The sequence below is a fragment of the Crassostrea angulata genome, chromosome 7 (assembly GCF_025612915.1).
Source record: "Crassostrea angulata isolate pt1a10 chromosome 7, ASM2561291v2, whole genome shotgun sequence".
Lineage (NCBI taxonomy): Eukaryota > Metazoa > Mollusca > Bivalvia > Ostreida > Ostreidae > Magallana > Magallana angulata.
In genome coordinates, this window is record NC_069117.1 from 36425829 (window position 1) to 36445210 (window position 19382).

General features: G+C 34.5%; 2 protein-coding genes across 2 annotated transcripts in view; one reads left to right on the forward strand and one right to left on the reverse strand.

The window, feature by feature from the left end:
* Positions 1-240: 240 nt before the first annotated feature.
* LOC128191318 (uncharacterized) lies at positions 241-2856 on the reverse strand. Its single transcript, XM_052863395.1, has 2 exons — positions 2483-2856; positions 241-1669 (listed from the first exon to the last, which is right to left on the reverse strand). Exon 2 carries the CDS (start codon positions 1252-1254, stop codon positions 241-243), a length of 1014 nt encoding a protein of 337 aa, XP_052719355.1. The 5' UTR covers positions 1255-1669; positions 2483-2856.
* Positions 2857-12163: 9307 nt separating this feature from the next.
* The window catches only part of LOC128192146 (ubiquitin carboxyl-terminal hydrolase 25-like), a 192244-nt gene continuing 185025 nt past the window's right edge, over positions 12164-19382 (forward strand). The window contains exons 1-2 of the mRNA XM_052864629.1: positions 12164-12412; positions 17004-17180. Coding sequence (XP_052720589.1) covers positions 12365-12412; positions 17004-17180 — 225 coding nt within the window. The 5' untranslated portion in view covers positions 12164-12364. The remainder of the gene's footprint in view (positions 12413-17003; positions 17181-19382) is intronic.

Consider the following 19382-nt stretch of genomic DNA (forward strand, 5'->3'; position numbering starts at 1 on the left):
TGCTAAATGGAAGTGAAAATAAAGAAACCATTGAACTGCTAAAGAGCTGAAGTATTATAATTTTCTTTCATGATTTTGAGAATTATCTTTTTTTCTTTTCTTTTCTTTTTTTTGCTTGTAATGAGTTTTTGGATGAGGCTGCCATCCACTGGGCCACCCACCCAACCCCCTTTTAAAAAACGATGAAACTATAAGATATATCATTTTTTGTTCAGCATGCCTAAACTGATAATCCACATCCTATGGGCTGTTGGTATGCACTATTGGGGCATAACGTTTCCATGACTTTCTAATGAAGGTTTCATAGTCGTGACCAAATTTGTCTTGAATGTTTGAATATAGTTTTTCTTCTAAATAGCCTAGGACAAGTGTGGCATAAGTTGGAGCAACTTTGGTTCCCATGGCTGTGCCTAATTTTTGCTTGTAAATGATATCATTGAAATGCATATAATTGTTTTCCAATATCAGTTGAAGACTTTTTAAAACGAAGTCTTTGGAAAATCGGTCATGTAAAAGATTGGGAAATTTGTCAATCCAATGTTCTATGGCAGTAAGTCTAAGATCATGTGGAATATTGGAATACAGGTTGGTGACATCAAATGAAACAAGAATTGATTGAGGGTTGATTTTCTCAGGAATGGTATTAAGAAAATCCACAGTGTCTCTTATATAACTATGAACTTTGGAAATATAAGGTTTCAATAGAATATCCAATAGGTTACTTATTCTGTGGGTTTCACACGTGGGTCCTGCAACTATGGGTCTAATAGTGAGATCATCTGGACTTGTTACGTTGATGTAAGTAGATTCGGAAATTTTGCACTTGTCCTTAATGGTCTGGCTTTTGTGTATTTTAGGCAAACCATAAAAGTTACTAGTTTTAATGTTAAATGACAACAAATATTTGGTTTCCTTCTCTGTTAGTTGTTGTCCGTATTCATTAATAATAGTTTTTAGTTTTTGCATGACTTCCTTACTTTCATATGATGGTTGTTTTTCATAGTATGTACTATTTTCAAGTACAGAGAGGCATAATGATTTGTAGTATTCACGATCCATTATGACCACAGCGCTCCCTTTGTCTGCTTCTTTAATGATAATGCTTTCATCATTTTTTAAATTTTCAATTGCATCCCACTCTAATTTGTTTATGTTGTTCCTAAAGGTATTTTTACCGCTAAGTTGTTCTATAGGAAACGTTTTCACTGTATCAATAAATTTATCCAAATATTGGTTCCTACCTTTAGGCGGCATAAAGTCACTTTTGTTGGATACAATAGATTCGTCATCATTATCTGTATCTAAGAAAAATTCAGCCAATCGTAATCTTCTGCAAAAAGCATCTGTATCATTGGTAATTTCCTCTATATGTTTTGAGCGAGGCGTCGGTGTAAATTTTAATCCCTTTTCAAGTACTTTAATTTCAATGTCAGAAAGAATTCGATTTGATAGATTTATTACTTTTGGTTCGTGTATTTGGTCCGCTTCTTTGTTTTGCGTTATGTTATTTGGTTTTGTCTGGGGCCATGTCCTAAAAAAGAATTCCTAGGTGTAGTATAATTTCTACGTTGTTTCCTGTTTTGTCTGAAAGGTGGCTGATGGAAAGGAATACTCGGGCGTGTTTGATTTCTGTTTGTGCTTGGGTTGCTGCTGTAGTTTGTAATAGAATCTGGAAAACAATTATATGCATTTCAATGATATCATTTACAAGCAAAAATTAGGCACAGCCATGGGAACCAAAGTTGCTCCAACTTATGCCACACTTGTCCTAGGCTATTTAGAAGAAAAACTATATTCAAACATTCAAGACAAATTTGGTCACGACTATGAAACCTTCATTAGAAAGTCATGGAAACGTTATTTGGACGATTGTTTTATTATATGGGACAAAAGTGAAAATCAGTTAACTGAGTTTGTTAATATCCTCAACACTTTGAGCACTACTCTGAAATTCACTATGGAATGGGATAAAAATATGCTACCCTTCCTTGACGTTATGGTACTTAAAAAAGAAGACCGGATAATAACGGATGTTTTCTACAAAATAACGGATACTAAGCAATATCTTTTATTTGACTCGTCCCACCCTCGACATACTAGGAATAATATTCCTTACAATTTAGCAAGGCGTTTATGCACAATAATCTCCGATACAGATATCTTAGACTTTCGTCTCACAGAATTACAAGATTTACTACTTCAAAGAAATTATCCCACACAACTGATTCAAAACGGAATTAACAAAGCCAAATCCCATGAACGAAAGGACCTTCTTTTAGTTAAAATTATTAGTTAAAATTAAACCCGTCAAAAATGTTATACCATACGTTTCAACGCACAACCCTAGAAATCCAGAAATGTTCAACATCATTAGAAATAACCTACCTATCCTAGAGGAGGATCAAGACATGAAGAAAATATTAGATACTTCACATATCATCAAAAGTAAACGACAAAGCCCTTCTCTTAAATGTATTCTTACCAGAGCATCGTTTTCCAGTAAAATCCAGGAACCACCTATCATCAAAAAATGCCACAAACCCAGATGTAGTACATGCCCATATCTGACAGAAGGATCCACATTTCAATTTAAAACCGGAAGCGATTTTTCCATCAAAACCTCCATGTCATGCACCAGTTCAAACCTTATCTATGTCATACGTTGCGCTGGTTATATCGGTCAGACAGGAGACACCTTGAGACACAGGATGACCGTGCACCGACAACAAATCAGGGAACCTAAATACCAATGTACGTCCGTCAGTGAACATATAAGGAACTGTGCAAGGAATAAAAGTCCCAATTTTACCGTTTTTCCTTTTTACGAGTTTCTGAGGGATACCACAGAAAAAGAACGTGAGGCAAAAGAAAAACTGTTTATCAACAAATATAGACCTGTTTTAAATGCCTAATAATTATATAATGTATCTGATAAAAACTGTTTCCCGTAATTATTTTATATATTTCTATTATTTGTATGGAGAATTTTATTTTCCCGTACTTAATGTATATCTTTATATTATGACGTCATAATCAATTCGGCTACATAACGTAACATAATACTAGCGTTTTATGACGTCACAATAAGAAATATGTATTCGTATGTATGTGTATTTGTGTAACTTAGCAACATGTTTTCAAACTCCTGATGATTGAAAATGAAACTAGTTGAGTTTATTTCGGTGTTGTGATATATATATATATATATATATATATATATATATATATATATATATATATATATATATATATATATATATATATATATATAAACACAAAAAATAAGTCCAATGCTCAAACAACTTTTATCTATAGCGCTTTCGCCCTACCGGGCTCTTCAGTAGATTTAAAAACAAAGTAAACAAGAACATTAACACGTCAATCTCGTGACGTTAGGTAGGCAACGTTATACATACAAACTGTTGAAGACGTGATTATGACGTCAAAACATAGTGACGTCAAAACATTGTACAAACAAACTGTTGAAGACGTGATTATGACGTCAAAACATAGTAACGTCAAAACATTATACAGTGCATAAAAAGAGTCAACACAATTATAATAAAAGTCCACTGTCTCTTGTACATAATTATATACATGTTTATATACATGTATATATATGCAGATGTTAAAAATACATAATATTAAGAATTTAACTTAGGTTTAAACAGTTTAACAAAATGATTTTCTTTTGCTTTACGCAATTGTTCATTGTTTTCTTTCACTTTATAAAAAGGAAAAATATAAAACATTCCCTTTCCGCATATATCGAAATGGCCGCTGCATGGTGTGTTCCTCACAGAGGCCAGTTTCACAAACATCGCATGAAAACGTTTCGCTTCAAACATCTCTAGAAGAAATGGCACACGTGGACCCCAAAATAATTAATATTTCTCAGAGAAATTTCTCTGCACATGAGATAGAGATACTTAAACGGGGTCTTAAATTTACTCCAACTCCTAAAAAGAACGACGTGGATGTTATCAAAGATACCGAAGAATTTTGTAGGAAACTCAGACTTAGAGAGTTTTTTCAAAACTCGGAAAACAGCGACGAATCATTGGTGAGAAATAAAAGTAATTTTAAACCCAACTCAAACAGAGACAAACAATTAGAAGATTATATCAATTGCTTAAAAACCGCAGCTCAAATAAACCAGACTGATGTCCGTGTACGAGATAACATCACAATATTAGAAAGAAAAGCATTAGAAAATATTAGAAGTGATAATACCATTATTATAAAGGAAGCTGACAAAGGCAGAGCAATCGTCATCATGGATAAAGACCACTACAAAGAAATGGTACTAGAACAATTAAATAATATACATTTTTACCAAGAACTACCATCAAACCAAGACAGCAAAACCATGTCTAGAATTAAGAAATATGTTACAAAGTTTTCTAAAAATCTAACAGACAAAGAAGAAGATTTTCTACTCAACTTTGAGGTGAAAACCAGTAACTTTTACGGTTTACCAAAAATCCACAAGTCGAAACAAATTCAAACTGGAATACAAAACTTATGTGAACCTTATATTAAACTACCGCGTCCAACAGACTTGAAACTTCGTCCAATCGTGGCTGGTCCTTCCTGTCCAACACAAAGACTTAGCAATTTCCTAGACATTATACTTAAACCGCTCTGTAAAATAATACCGAGCTATATTCGGGATGACATGGACTTTTTAAATCATATACCAAACACCGTCAAAGATAATACACATCTAGTGAGTTTCGATGTAACTAGTTCATATTCAAACATACCTCACAACCTGGGCGTTGAGGCCATTGACTACTGGATAAATAAAAATGAAAGCATTCTACAATCAAGATTTTCGAAAGAATTTATTCTTGAGGGAATTTCACTCGTACTGGAAAATAATCATTTTTTCTTTGATGACAAATATTTTCTACAGACAAAAGGAACAGCCATGGGAACAAAGGTTGCCCCCACTTACGCCAATTTGGTTCTTGGTTACCTCGAAGAAAAACTTACTTCAGAGTGCAAAACATCTTTTGGAGAAGAATATGCCCTATACATAAAAAACAACTGGAAACGCTACCTAGACGATTGTTTCATTTTTTGGACAAAATCACTGGACGACTTACAAAATTTCCACAAAATTCTTAATTCTCTACATGACAGCCTACAATTTACAATAGAAATTAGTGAAAAAGAATTACCATTTTTGGACATTTTAGTGATAAAAGAGGGAATGAAAATTACTACGGATCTTTTCTACAAGAAGACAGACTCTCACCAATATTTGATTTTTGATTCATGTCATCCTTCTCATACAAAACGAAACATCCCTTTTAATATGGCCCGGCGAATCTGTACCATCGTTGTAGATGAAGAACGGAGGAAAACAAGACTGTCCGAACTTAAAACATTTCTTACTAGACAAAAATATCCTATACAGCTCATCGAATCAGCAATACGTAAGGCGACAGAAACACCAATTGCAGAACTTCGATCAATTAAACAACGTGAGGAAAGCAACAATACCAAAATTCCTTTTGTTCTCACCCACAACCCGAGGAATCACAACATGTTCAAATCAGCCAAACAGTTTTTCCCTATTTTACAACAATCGGAAAACTTACAAGAACTGATCCAGCCTAATGATATACTTCACAGCAGACGGCAACCTCCAAATCTGAAGAACATTCTTACCAAAGCCATATTCACTTCAAACCCCGTAAAACCAACTGTATCTAAATGCGAGGATCCACGATGCGGGACATGTCCTTTTCTTCAAACCGGCCCATCCATAATGTTCAAGGACGGTATGCATTTCAACGTTAATTCCACAATGAACTGCAAATCCAAGAACCTGATTTACTGCATGACATGCCCTACTTGTGGTGACAACTATATAGGACAAACTGGAACCAAACTCGCGGATAGAGTGCGCGTCCACAAGCAGCAAATTAGAGACCCATCTGTGAGGAACACACCATGCAGCGGCCATTTCGATATATGCGGAAAGGGAATGTTTTATATTTTTCCTTTTTATAAAGTGAAAGAAAACAATGAACAATTGCGTAAAGCAAAAGAAAATCATTTTGTTAAACTGTTTAAACCTAAGTTAAATTCTTAACATTATGTATTTTTAACTTCTGCATATATATACATGTATATAAACATGTATATAATTATGTACAAGAGACAGTGGACTTTTATTATTATGATTGTGTTGACTCTTTTTATGCACTGTATAATGTTTTGACGTTACTATGTTTTGACGTCATAATCACGTCTTCAACAGTTTGTTTTACAATGTTTTGACGTCACTATGTTTTGACGTCATAATCACGTCTTCAACAGTTTGTATGTATAACGTTGCCTACCTAACGTCACGAGATTGACGTCATAATGTTCTTGTTTACTTTGTTTTTAAATCTACTGAAGAGCCCGGTAGGGCGAAAGCGCTATAGATAAAAGTTGTTTGAGCATTGGACTTATTTTTTATGTTTATTCATCCCCGGTACCAAGAAAAAGGATTTATTGAATATATATATATATATATATATATATATACGCTATAACTGATTACAAAATTTGAGAATGCCTAGGACATATTCTGCCAAGAAAAAGAATGACCCTGAAGACATGAAAAAGGCTGTTGATGCAGTGCAGAAGGGAGAACACTCTATTAGAAAAGCCACGGAGCAAACAAGAGGCTCATGGGCCACATCGCTCACCAGAACAACAGTTCCTTGTATCATTTTACATTAGTTTTTTTTTTTAAACATTTTACCAATATATTTTTATGTTAAACTTTAAAAATCTCTTGGGATCCCAGTATCAGCCCATGGGTCACAATTTTAACAATTTAGAATCTACATCATTTTAGGATGCTTGCATTGAAATTTTTAAGAAGATTTATAAGCGTTTTTATGTTAAACATTAAACCCCTTTTGGGGCCTCAGTAATAGTCAGGCCGTCACAATTTATTTATGTGTTTAATTTTTAATCATTAAACAGAAATATCCTTTATTTTAACAATTTATAATCCCCTTCCCATAAGAATGTTTTGTACCAAAATTTGACCCAGTGGTTCTAGAGAAGAAGGAAAAAATGTGAAAAGTTTACAGATAGACAGACGGACGGAAGACTGACAACAGGCGATCAGAAAAGCCCACTTGAACCTTCGGTTCAGGTGCGTAAAAAGTATAGAAAACCTAGACGGGCCCCTTGGTTTCTATAGAAATTGAAAATAAAATTGCAACCGCATTGACCGAGGCGGATTGGGAGTGTCGCGAAGACAACTCCTGCGTAGAGTGGGTGCTCTCTGTAAGAAGATGAAGGTTTTACTTCCATCCACTGCCGGAACTTTTCCTGGAAAGGATCGGTTTGCGGGGTTTAAAAAACGACACCCAGAGTTATCGATAAGAAAGGCAGTGAAACTCTCGACAACTATGGCCAGAATGGTGAACCCACAGGTCGTCAAAAATTATTTTGACTACCTCGACAGCATCTTTACTAGTCTAGATCTACGTGACAAACCGCCTCAAATATGGAGCTGTGACGAGACTGGTAAACAATTCGAACATGATCCAGTTCGCGTCATTGTGGAAAGAGATCAAAATCTGTGGTCGGTCGTACCTCTCCTGGACGCACGAATATTACAGTAATGGCGTGTGTCAATGCTGAAAAGATGTCTCCATTTTTGATCGTTAAAGGAAAGACACCTATGTATATGTCTTTGTTTGATTTCAACACCACAGCTGCTCCTCGTGGTAGTAAATGGCACTACTATGCGAATGGATGGATGTCAGATGAAAAAGGAGATAGATGGTTTCAAGATATCTTTTTAAAAGAATGCGGGGACGAAGACAGCAACTGTTAAATTTTGATGGCCACTACTTTCGTGAGAGTCTTGCAATTTTGGAGTCTGCAATCCAAAATGATATCAACATCATTAGTTTGCCTCTAGACACGATCCATGCCTTACAACCTTTAGATAGATCTGTCTTTGGTCCCATGAATACCGCCTACAATAGCGCTTGTTCACATTTCCTTGACCAGAATCATTTGAATTCGGTCAACAAGTGGTCATATCCTGGTCTTCTTGCGGTTACATGGGAAACGGCGGTGAATACAACAAACATCCCGAGCGGATTTCGTGCATGTAGGATATACCCATCCAATCCTGATGCTGTCAGCCCTCTGATGCTGAAACCGTCTGATATCACTCTAATATCCCATGATCATTCGGCCCGAACGAGCAACTTGGCTCTGCTGCAACAACTGACCTCACCACTACTTCTAATGTCATTTCCGAGAGTTCCGGTTTTCAAACACTCCCAACAAATTATGCGCCTTTGACTTCAGCCACTGCCCCTATCACCCCATCAGCATCCGATCCCTCAGCTATTGACGACCCTAACATATTGCTTAATCTCATCACCTCCGCAAATTTCCCCCTGCAAGCAATTAAATTCAGCTCCAACCAAAGTCTGCAACAATCTCGGATTCGGCAATATCAGAGATGGTTTTGCCTCCGATAGCTACATCTTCATCAACCAAGGTAAAAGCACGCCAATTGTCCCATCGCCTTCTGACATCACAGGCATCGTCTATCGAAAACAAACTTTAGAACAGAGGAAAGCCTTAAAAGAAATGAAAGGACGGGGTATAGGGATGAAAACAACCAAAAAAGCTACTTTGAATTATGTTTGAAATCTTAAATAAATTACATTGAATTAAATTTGATTTTTTAATGCTTAGAATTTATTCAACAATGTATAAAAGTTCACAAAGTTAATAAATAAATAAAAAAATACGTGAACTTAATATGCAATACATTTTAAATTGTAATATATCTATTCTTATTAAAGAAGACACTACCAGAGTTACGATTTATATTACACCTTTGGAATTTCAACACGTTAGTCTGTAAACTAAAATTGAATTCTATCTAATCAGTAAATATCGTGAAATTAATTAATTAAAAGCATACTTTCATTTTCGATAAACTATCTCGAAATAGCCAAAATATAAGTAAAGGGGTGTACACGGTTTGGTTTATTTGGTTGATTTATTCAAAGTATGGTTAATGTTTAACGGATAATGCGCAAATTCATTTCTTGAATGCGCAATTCTAGGTTTTGATGGAAAGAACTTTCCAGATGATTCTTAGAGCAAGTAGTCTCTCTCTCTCTCTCTCTCTCTCTCTCTCTCTCTCTCTCTCTGGTGAATATATCAGATTAAAGGAAATTGAATATTCGATAATCGATATTATAAAGAAAGCAAACTATGCAAATATAACAGTCAGAAATATTTGCTTTCATTATTAACGCAAGAAAATCCGCGAAATTAACTGTAAAAACTGTTTAAAAACAAAGTACTGAAGTACTGACGGGAGTTGATTTTATCGATTATCATTTATTTTTAAAATCAACTTATCTTGCATGGCAATTAGAATACATCAGTGAGACTATAAAAATATCTTAGTTGTTCGTATTATATAAAATCTGATTTATTTCAAAGTGTTTATTGATAATTTTCCTTGAAAAACAATGTTTCAGCATACATTACTTTGAATTTTTCTATTATTTTCCAGAAGTAAGTCTTGTCAGCGATGATGATTTGTGCTTGGGTCCAAACACTGTTTCAATTTCGGTTTGCCAGAGTAACTGTATAGGAGAGTTGATTAAAACAAGTTTAGCTTTTTTTTTAGAAAAGCTTACCGTCTTTAGAACAAACCCTAAACAGCAATTAGTTATCAAAGACAGTTTAATTCTTTTTATATAAATATATTAACATTCCTCTATATAGCATGGCGAGTGGAACTTTTTATGTCATGTGTCGTTTAAGCCTTCGTGTCTAAAATTCAGAACTGCGTACCCGAGCTTGTAAGTTGAGATCGACTATAGGGTAAAAGAGATCTAAGATAGGGTCGTAGACTCGTATTATTTTTATAAAATCAAAGTTATCCCACTGTATTTATCTATCTAAGGTGCAAATATCGTTACCGATATTAGGCATACCGCATCAATTTTGTTTATTTTGTATAAATATTTGAATAAACAATGCTAAAAGAAAAACAAATAATTTCAATAGATATTATATAATGTTACTTTCAACTAGTTGGACCTGAAAACCAAAGGCTGAATTTCATTCATAGCAATTTTGTATTGCTTTTTCGTTTTCTCACTTTTTAAGACTTGAAATCTACGAAATTTGTCAAGTCACATTATCAGAAAATTATCTCCCATTCGGCACACCTCGGCAGATTCGTACCTCATCTATCTGATGTAGGATACCGGAATCGGCCGAGGTGCGCCGAATGAATTATCTCCCTTGCGCCGAACAATATTTCAACCAATGAAATAAATGTAAATTTTCACATCATGTATTTTCTACCAATCACAAATTGGAGACAATCTCTCACCAGAGGGCGTATTACGCTGTGCTTCAACACAGTTAGTGAAGCTTGCGGAACGCGCCCTCTGGTGAGAGATTGAAATTGGAGACTGTAAATTATTTCAACTCCCCAAAACTGTCCGGAATTACCCGCACTGTGTCCGGAAATACCCCCCCCCTCCCCATTTGAAAGTGTATTATTTTGCTTACAATTCTAAAATTACTTACGAAAAACCATTATAATATCGATATAGTAATGATATAAAAAGTACATGTAGTTATGACATGTTTTCAATTATACGTACGATAATCGGAGACTGTAAATCATTTCAACTCCCCAAAACTGCCCGGAATTACCCGCACTGTGTTCGGAAATACCCCCCCCCCCATTTGAAAGTGTATTATTTTGCTTATAATTCTAAAATTACTTACGAAAAACCATTATAATATCGATATAGTAATGATTTAAAAAGTACATGTAGTTATGACATGTTTTCAATTATACGTACGATACTTATCAGACAGTTTATTATTGATATTCGTCTGCAAACTGTCCGGAATATTACCCGGATTTCCCCTAGCGAACAATAATCATCAAAAGTAATGTTTATAAATATTCTAATAAGCAATAGATCTATTGGGGACATCAAGTAGTACCGAGAGAAAGAATATATTTAATAGTGAAAAAATATTGTCAAATAATATGTAATTCTTTGATTGAAAAAGAATGACATATATTTTCCTATATCTATTCATGAAAAGGACTAAGGGGGCAGCTAAGCATAAGGAAATACCGTAAATACTTCACATTTACATATCTTGCAGAAATGTGATTTTTAAGAATAATTTTAAGTTAACTTTTTTTCCACGTATAAAATATGCAACGATATTCTAAACATTTATTGTAATGTGGTATCTGCTGGTTATGCTGATCACGAATACGGAACTATTATATTCTTCAGCGTAATTGTGCCATTAAAGAGTACTCGACTAAAGAACAGTCAGTTCAAGCATATTTTTTTTACAACATACACCATAGCATAGCATTGAAATCTTATAGCATAACATTGGAACCTCATACCATAGCATACAATCTCATTCGTCATATCATACCATAGCATAGCATACACCATAATTTTAACTCGGTTTTAAATGTTTTTATTTGGAAGATTAGAATAAATGCTCACATTGCAAATTAGTGGTTAACTTTGGCTTTTTAATATCATTTTACTACCAAATGTGTGGAACTCTTCTGTATATGGAGGCGTTTTTGTTCAAATATCATAGTCCAATCCACTCTCTACCGAACGAACGACAACTCTGCATGGGAGATTGAGTGCAAAAGTTGTTCCCCTGTGCGGGGTCAACCCAAAGGTCAAAAGGGAAAAAAACAACTTTTCCCTTCTTTATGCAACCATGCAAATATTTGGGCGCCCTGTGAAGAAATCTCTCGGAATTTAATTTATTCCTTCGATGTGGCAATCCAAATTCACAACAGAAACGGATTTCTAATGTTAAATGACGAAGTTACAACCCTCTAACGTTAAACTACAAAGGCTAGGCCTACTGTGAGAAATACTATAACTATATATCAGTTGATCAGTTAGTAAGCACTGATCGAACGCATTAAAAAATCCAACTATTGATCAGATTATTATTAAACAGTTCATCTTATTGCACTTTGAAATGAAAATAATTTTTTTTGGTTGCCGTAACGTCTAAAGTTGGTGCCGAAACGCCTTGGTGTTGAATCACCTTTGAAGTCAAATGAGGTGCCGAAACGCCGTAGTGCCGAAACACTCGTATCCAAATGATGAAAATAAGTCAGCCATTGAATCGCGGAGAAGATAGGCCTACAGTAAACAATATTCAGAATATTAATTGCTCTTAAGTCATGAAGTCATCGAACCTACCATATAATACTTTTATTACGCCAAACGCCATTTATATGCGCCAATAAGGTCTTCCTAGTGAGAAGTCTGAAAATATGACTGTTGAACAGCCGACTTTACCACAACACAAAATTCATGCACAGGTTGGAAACCTTGTAGTACAGTTGCAAGCTTTACGGAGAGTGAAGCAAATAGTATTTTCATGCTTATATTTAAGTCTTGTTCATATATACTTGTATGTATTTATAGTATGAAGCGATATTCAAGTACGATTTGTAAACAGTGTGACGATTAGTCTCTATATATACCCTATTTATATGTAGATGGTATATAGCCATTAAGTGTATGGGAAGAGATATATATATCCTAAATATAGAGATAGGATATAGGCCTATGTATCTCTCTTCCCATCCATTTAAGGGCTTATGGATTGAAATTCAGAGGCCTGTGGTCCCAAGTTATTGTACTGTCACATGTGGACAGTTTTCATTATAGTCTGTCCCAAGATATAGATTTATGCAGCACATTTGGACGATTTTGTATGAGAAATACACATACCTGTGAAAGAAGTGCAATTGAAATAGATGAAAGGGAAAATATCCAAATATTTTCAATGACACACTATTGTTTTTCACTCGAACGAGAACAGATATCTTATGGAGATTTATAACGGAAAATGTTTACATCTTTTCTCCATTTGGGAGTCACTTGGAACTCGGAATACCTGGCACAATTTTTCAAAGTTATCATCAGGGTACTTTCATACCATTTGCTATGCAAAATCCCTGTAGACTTTTTATTTTTAGCAGTGTATTGAAACATGACAAGCTAGAGGGGACGTTTCATAGGGGAAATCTTGGGATTTTTTCATACTATTATTGAATGAACATCATTTAAACCCAGAGGTATTTATAAATATAGAATAATTCAAGAAAATGTGTGGCTAAAATATCTTGGGACAGACTATAAAAATACACATACATGTAAATGAAGTACAATTAAAATTGATGAAAGGGAAAGTATCCAAGATACTGTGGAATCATTAGATTTCGTGGTGGCTCAATTTTCGTGGAATTTGTGGGTACCTCTCGTCCACGAATTAACATCCTCCACGAATTAATAAATTAGGGTAATAAAGTAATGTTTCTTTTATAGGTTTAAGAGAATACACGAAATTACATCCCCACGAAGCTGTAAAATTTAAGCAATCAACGAAAATTCGCCCTCACGAAAATTAATGATTCCACAGTACTTTCATTGTCAAATTATCATTTTTCAGTCAGAAAAGTTTACAGGATTGAAAACATATTTCTTTTGCAGATTTAGAATGGAAAATGTTGACACCTTTTCTCTTTTAATAAGTCACTCGGAATTTCAATGTTATCATCTATCTGGGTTCTTTCAATGTCTGTTTCAAAATACCCTTAGACATAATATTTTTAGCTCACTGAGACAAAGCCGGCAGGAGCTTACTCTTTTCCCTCGACTTCCGCGTCACATCCGGACCTGCATGGTTGAATTTTTCGCAGCAGGTCCTATATCTTAAGTTATTACTTGTCCTTATATATCTACATCAAACTTGCATGGATGGTGCATCTAAGCATATTAAGGGACTTAACAGACTTAAGTCTGGCCCATATGATGCTGGAGCTAGGAGTTTGAAGTTTTTGAAGCAGGTTAAAGGTTTTGGAGCAGGTGCCTTATTTTAGTTATGACTGCATGGTCCTTATTTCATTAAACTTGCATAGATGGTGCGTCTTATGATACCTGACAAGCTAGAATGCTGAATCTTAGCCATAGGTTTCGGATGCTGGAGGAGGTTAAGGATTTTGGAGCAGGTTAAAGTTTTGGAGCAGGTGTCCTTTGATAAACAAGTCTTAATTATTGGTTTAGTCTTTACCATATATTTGGAGATATGATGCATCTTGTGATACTGATGCACTCAACAGACTTGGATGCTTATAATCTTAGCAATAGGTTTCGGATGCTGGGGAAGGTTGAGGTTTCTGGAGCAGGTCTCATGTTTATGTAAATAGAACCGTTTTAACAAGAGCTTGGACTTTGTGCAGTACCGGGTACATGACAAACTCTGATTTGACGAAGGCGGGGTCTACTCATGGTTAACTGTCCAGTCATTGACTAATAGATATGAATATACTGAACGCAATGACACTCGCCTGACTTCACCCAAAGATGTATATTTCACAGAAACAACGTCAATTTCATACAGCAAACAACTTTCCGGCATTGACAGTTAATGAATATTAATTAGCTTCTCTTAGCGAATTAAAAGAAAGCAGGTCAATATTTGACAACTTGTTTTGATGAGGAAACTAGATAGCAACATCCCACAGAAAGTCAAAGCTCTTGTTAAAACGGTTCTAATAGTACATGCTTATTCAAACTTGAACAGTTGATTAACTATGTAAGTGAATCGCAGAGGTAGCTACAGATATGGAGAGTGAACTTGATTATCTAGATGTTTAGGCAGGTTTGAAATTTTAAAACAATTCAAATTCTTTTAAATTCTGTTTATACCTACTCAGACTTAAACAGTTTAACTTAATGGATGTGTAAATAACTATTAATATGTAGAGAGAGGTATAGTTTCAGATATAGAACTTGATCTTGATTATCTTGATGGTGGAGCAAGTGTAAGTTTTTTGAGTAGTTAAATGCAGGTCTGAATGTCGAAAAAAAAAGCTGTCCTGACCAATCTTCATGGTTCATGTAACTTGAATTTAGATTTGAAACATAATTTTAGCTTGTTTCAGATACAGAGCCTGATCTCCATTATCAAGGATGCTTAGAAAACCTTGTCCTCTACCTCACTCAAACTTGCTTGATAGATGTGATTGTTGATAAGTAATATATCATGATTCCCACTTCTATGATATTGAGTTATATGATTAATATTTTATATTATTATATGGTTTTGTATCATATACCCTAATATGATATAGTATTGTATTTTATTACAGAGGGTTCTGCTTAAACTAATAGTCAATTTGTCAAAGAAAAATTATCAGAATAAAAGATTATTAGATTAACCAATTTTTAGCATTTTTGTGGTCTTTGATTTTATATTGATTTTACACGGACCAGTAATGCAATGTTTTTATCAGACCAGCAGCTCCCTGTAAATATGGTTTCCCATTTCATGCTTTCACGAGAACATGTAAGCAAGATAAAAATAATTAAAGATTATATACATGCATTGTAAATAAACTGCTGACACAACATACGTAGATGGATATATACATATGCGTTATTGCCCTTTAACCTCAAATACAATCGTGTACAATACAATCACACTGCACATTGATCAGTCAAATTTTTTCGGCGTCAGTGAATTTCAACCCACAATGCAATTCCAAGCATTGCAAATGGTGTTCTCACGAGAACCAAAGAAAAACTTTTTAGAACCAGATAAAATGTGTAATTAGCAAAAACGACATGCTTTTTTGGTAAATAAAACAATATTCTATGCATAGTTTTAATAATAGGGGAGTTTTTAAAGAGTAAGAAGACACAAAACCAACGTGAACTCTGATGTCACAATTATGCTAAAATAAAGGAAAATATCTCTAGCTGAAATTACTGTAAAACACTATAAAATCTATTGATATGCCAAGGTGAACCGACGTTACAATCACTTTTAAAAAGGAAAAACAATTCTGAATTAAACATTTTGTTAAAATCTTTATTATTCAACGCAATTTTATCCAAGATTAAACTAGTTCTACAGTACCCATAGAATCATAAATCAATTAAAACAAAAAGTACTGCAGCGTAAAAATTATGGATAGTAAAAAGAAGATATATTGAATTTTTGAATTCATTTCCTTTTTTTGCATTCATTTTTAAAATCATACATTTATACATACATATTTAATGATAGTATGTGCTCGCCCCAACGGTCGCACCATATTACATTGTTTGTTTTGCAATACAGGTATTTTCATTAATCTTAAATTGTTTATTCTTTTAAATAAACAAGGAGTAGTTCTGCGAAAAAATTGTGAGAAAGCACTGATAAAAAGACTAAAATTGGTTTATTTCAAATAATGGTATTTATCATTTACAAGATATGTTAAAGTACATAACAATTTGATAAACTTTTAACATGAAAGTCAAGTAGCAAATTGATGAAGATCGAGCACAAACTGATGAGCACATATAAAGAGTTCAAAATTTGCATGCACTGGGTGATATTTAACAGTTCACATATTGTAATATAGAATTACTGAAACATTTTCAAATGATTCTATACTACGTGTATAACCTTTTTCATTATTCATGTTCACAATTCATTAACACAGAAAATAATGTTGAGCGAGGTCAATATCACTTTTGTCCAAGGTTGATATCAATTGACATGGATCCATATATATAGATTAGAATATCACACTGTTGTTTTGATCAGGTCCCTGGTATCAGCCCTTCAGGCTTGGGCCGTACCATGTGACACAAAAAGGTATTCAAATGAAAACCTTATATTTTCGAACAAAGAATTCATTTTTATGCCATGACTTAATACATATGTCAAGGATTAACTAAGTGTATGCAAAAATAAGTGTGAAATTCTGATATTTATTTTTTAGCTCACCTGAGAGGAAAGCTCAACTGTGCATTCCTGGTATACATTTCCAAATGTTTTACAGGATAAAGATTTTGAGTTCATTTGAAGGATGATTATCATTTATAATTTTGTAAATTTTGAATTATAAACAGAGACCTAGAGATGCAGAGAGTCTGTTGTTTGCAAAAGTCAAAGAAGTTACTGGGGTTAATGATGACATGGTGATAAGGAGAGCATGTGAAGCCTGCCAAGATAGTAATGGAAAAGTAAAAGTGGAAGATGTGGTTACAGTCTTATTGAATGATGACTCAGTTCACACAAAAACAAAGGTAATACTGTATGTTTCTTTATGTTGATTATGAGTTTCTCCCATTTACCCTACTAATGGAGTCTCTTGGTTTAAACAATATTTATTCAGTAATCAATATCATTCATGTAAATTTTAGAAACAAAACATCAAAAGTTTGAGAAACAAGTGAAAAGGCTAGCATTAATTTCAATCTCGTCATTTTCCAATTGAGAGGTGAATGAAGTTTCCATGTACAACAAGTATTCTGAGAGTATTGCATGAACAATACATGTCTCCTACCAGCAACCCCAATTTTGAAACAATGTCGGTTTACCTGCTAAATAGGTGATTGTGAAGAAAATTCAGTTAAAGATATTTTTAAAAGGACAAGCCTAAGGCCCCATAAAATTAATTTTTAGATTCTCATCCCTCTGAAAACGGGCTGCCCAGATGCATTTTATTTTATTTTGAAAAAAAATTTAGGGGAAAAAAATGAACGGTGAACGTTTTGTGAATGCTTTGTGAGCGCAAGGTGAGCGCTTGGTGAACTGTGAGTGCGAATGGAGCGCAAGTGAACGCACTGAGCACACTGTCAGTTCCTGGTAAATGCATGAAAAAATGGAAAAGTAGAATTTTCAGGGACTGTAGATCAGTTTTAACAAGAGCTTGGAATTTAGGAAGTACGTGAAAAACTCCGATTTGATGAAGGCGGGGGTATACTCATGGTTAACTGCCCAGTCATTGCATGGCTAATGGAAATGAATATATTGAACGCAACGAAACTAGCCAACTTCACACAGAGCACTGAGCACACTGTCAGTTCATGGTAAATGCACGAAAAAATGGAAAAGTAGAATTTTCAGGGACTGTAGATCAGTCTTAACAAGAGCTTGGAATTTAGGCAGTACGTGAAAAACTCCGATTTGATGAAGGCGGGGGTATACTCATGGTTAACTGCCCAGTCATTGCATGGCTAATGGAAATGAATATATTGAACGCAACGAAACTAGCCAACACAGAGATGTATATTTCACTTAAACAGTGTCAGTTTCACACAACAAAGCAGATCTTAGCAAACAACTTTGCGGTTTTGACATATATGAATATTAATGAGCATCTCTGAATTAGGAGAAAGGAGGTGGATAACTGACAGCTTGTTTTGATGAGCAAACTAGATAGTAACATCTCACAGAAAGTCCAAGCTCTTGTTTAAACTATTCTAAAAGATTTATCAATTCAATAATGATGTCACAGTGGTTATAGCATCAATTAGACACTCTGGAATCAATTACTTGGAGCACTTCCTATTTACATTGCCTTACAGGCAACATAATCGGGAAATGCTGTCATCAAAGCTGAACACTGCTTGTAAATAGGCATAGTCACAAACCCTCCAATTTTGTTACACCAGATTGCACAACTGAAACCTGTGACTAATGTGCAGCATTCCTTTCATGGTCTTTGCATTTTATACATTTATTTCTTATGTCTCCCCTTCCAAAGGGGAGACATATTGTTTTTGTCGACTTTCTTCTTCTTATTCTTCTTCATCCAAATTTGTCCAGGCCCTAACTTAAAGCTGACATGAATTCATAAAAGCATTTGGTCGCCATATTAGTTTCGATCGCTCCTCTACTGGGTATATACAGTAAAACACGGTTATAGCGAACACGCTTATAATGACTTGACGCTTACAGCGATGTGAATTTCATTCCCCAAGACTCTATTTATGTTGTAAACTTGACGGATATAACGAATTACGCTTATAACGAAGTTAAATTGCCCGTCCCTGGCACTTCGTTATAAGCGTGTTTTACTGTATACCGGTTGAGAAAGTTACGGTCGGTTGCTTTCCGATCAAGGCATTCAGGTTGCACAGACTTCTAGATGCATGAACTACACATTGTAGTAAAATGTTTGTAGTAAAGAATAAAGAAAACAACAATCAATGAAATACAAAATATATTCATTTTGTGAAAGGATTTCCCAGATATCTTTATTATTTTGCATTTTTTTCAAGGTCAAATTAGAAAAAAACATTCTCGTCTTTATTGAAGATATACTTGGACAGAAGGACTTCAAACTGTAAACAAAGAACTAAAATACCATGAGACATACTGTTGTTATTTTTTTTTATCTTGACCCTTTTCCTAACTCAAGGTCAAATTAAGAAAAAAATTCATTTTTTTTTTCCCAGACCATAACTTCAAAATTCTTTGACAGAGAGACTTTAAACTTGAAA